This window comes from Polyodon spathula, chromosome 47, assembly GCF_017654505.1.
Source record: "Polyodon spathula isolate WHYD16114869_AA chromosome 47, ASM1765450v1, whole genome shotgun sequence".
Taxonomy (NCBI): Eukaryota; Metazoa; Chordata; class Actinopteri; order Acipenseriformes; family Polyodontidae; genus Polyodon; species Polyodon spathula.
The window spans coordinates 2703908-2706407 of NC_054580.1; the positions used below are offsets into that span (position 1 = coordinate 2703908).

The window sequence follows — 2500 nt, forward strand, 5'->3', positions numbered from 1 at the left end:
GCTTTACCAGACCTCTCTGTGCTTTACAATGCTTCCCTGTGCTTTACTCTCTGTGCTTTACAATGCTTTACCAGACCTCTCTGTGCTTTACAATGCTTCCCTATGCTTTACCAGACCTCTCTGTGCTTTACAATGCTTCCCTGTGCTTTACCAGACCTCTCTGTGCTTTACAATGCTTCCCTATGCTTTACCAGACCTCTCTGTGCTTTACAATGCTTCCCTGTGCTTTACCAGACCTCTCTGTGCTTTACAATGCTTCCCTATGCTTTACCAGACCTCTCTGTGCTTTACAATGCTTCCCCACTTTAATGTGCTTTACAATGCTTCCCCGTGCTTTAACACACAGAAGGCTCGGTCTGGTCCTCGAACGGGGACGCCCTGCTGCCCCTGACCCCTGACATCGAGAACGCTGCCCTGAGCCCCATCCTGCCCTTCCTGTTCCTGGGGAACGAGCGGGACGCTCAGGACCTGGAGCGAATGCTGCGGCTGGGAATCGGGTTCGTGTTGAACGTCACCACCCACCTCCCCCTGTACCACCAGGACTCCGGGCTGGTGCGCTACAAGCGCCTCCCGGCCACCGACAGCAGCAAGCAGAACCTGCAGCAGTACTTCGAGGAGGCCTTCGAGTTCATCGGTGAGTCTGGAGCCCAGGAGCTCCGGGGGGCGATTTGAACTGAGCTTGAAGATCCGATATGGGGCTTCGAGAGCCGTGCCTGGTGAGGTGGGGAGTGTGGATTAGATTTTAGGATAGTAGTTAGGATTTTCAAGACAAGGTCAAAAGGTAGATTGAGATAATAATAATAATAATAATAATAATAATAATAATAATAATAATAATAATCTCAATATTGGATTGGAGAAGCGAGCCTCAAGTGAGCCTCAAGGTGGCTTTCCATGTACCTTCACGGCCCTCTCAGAACGCATTTCCCATCATCCTCCTGCTCGCTGGTAAATCGGTCCGTGCGCGAGCAGGGGGGATGATGGGAAATGTAGTTCCGAGAAGTCAGAACGGGAAGCCGCCTTGAGGCACTTCGGCGGAATGCAGTTACGAATGCAATTAAAAAAAAAAAAAAAAAAAATGAAGTGATCGAAAAATGTAAATTTTTAAAACAAAATTAACACACTTTACCTAAACAGCTGAAGCCGCACACAGGAACACGTAACACAATCAAATCAGAAAAGGTCCTTGTGCACCCTTTAAGGTGATCGGATGAAAGCGGGCCCCTGTGGTCAATGATATTCTGACAGGGGAAGAAACAGGGGGTTCCTAACATTGTATTGTCTGGTTATGAACTTAGGCGGCTGTCTTGAATCAAATACCTTTGTTGAACTCTACACAGTTATTTATGCATGTTGACGGACGCATAAAAATAGAACACCGACTTCAGTCTAAGCTCTTATTTTAAACTCGGGCGCCTGGAGAAGTCTAACTGCCAGGCTCTGCTTCTCTTCTAACGCACAGAGGCTCTGCCGGCTGCACTTTCTGTACAGTGCCTGCTGGATCACGCCAGCTGTGCTGTCGGGGGGTGAAGCTGACCTACAGAACAGGAAACGAGAAGCCCTATATTAGTGCAGTGACACGGCACTTTGTAACAAAACAGTTAATCTTGTTTTAAAAAAAAAAAAACTGAACACAGAGAGGTCTGATAACGCTGTTATACAGTCAGTACTGCACAGCTGAGCTTCCCTCCTTCCCTCCTCCCTCCTCCCCTTCTACCCCCCCCCCCCCCCCCCCCAGAGGATGCTCACCAGTGTGGCCGGGGGGTCCTGATCCACTGCCAGGCGGGGGTCTCTCGATCGGCCACCCTCGTCATCGCGTACCTGATGAAGCACACGTTGATGACAGTGAGCGACGCCTACAAGTACGTGAAGGGCAAGCGACCCATCATCTCCCCCAACCTGAACTTCATGGGGCAGCTGCTGGAGTTCGAGAACGACCTCAACGCGGGGGTCACTCCACGGATCCTCACCCCCAAACTGACGGGGCTGGAGACCGAGGTCTGAGGGTCCCCAAAACGCACCCCCCAGTGCTGGGGAGTCTCGCCTTCCACCTGAGGTGAACGACGAAGAGCTGTGGGGAAAAACAACAACACCGTTTTTATAAGGCTTACCCCTGGATTCGGTTCGAATTAAGGCAGCGCTATAATTTTAGCTGTTTTTTTTTTTTTTTCAAAGTGCCAAATGCAAACGCCGTGGATGGGCGGCGAGCGATCGTTCCCTCGAGCAAACGCTGTGTAAAATATCGAACTGAACGGATAACCGCTGGGGGGAGGGAAGCATTGCTGACTGTCTGTGCAGGCTGACCGCGGGATAATAAAAGGGAGATCGGAGCCGAATCCTCGGGTTTTCCAAGGGCTTGGTGTCGCCGCAGAAAGAAGGGCGACGGCAGCCGGGAAAACCGGACAGAGCTGGGAAGAATGTCGAATTTTGGGAATATGTGCAATACATAAATATTATATATATATATATATAATAAATATATATACTTTTTTTGTTTAGA

General features: G+C 49.8%; 1 protein-coding gene across 1 annotated transcript in view; it reads left to right on the top strand.

Annotated features, from left to right (window-relative positions):
* si:dkey-175m17.7 overlaps positions 1 to 2435 on the top strand; it is a 7373-nt gene extending 4938 nt beyond the window's left edge. Inside the window, exons 4-5 of the mRNA XM_041238035.1 lie at positions 347 to 634; positions 1739 to 2435. Of these exons, the coding sequence (XP_041093969.1) occupies positions 347 to 634; positions 1739 to 2004 (554 nt within the window). The 3' untranslated portion in view covers positions 2005 to 2435. The remainder of the gene's footprint in view (positions 1 to 346; positions 635 to 1738) is intronic.
* Positions 2436 to 2500: the final 65 nt, after the last annotated feature.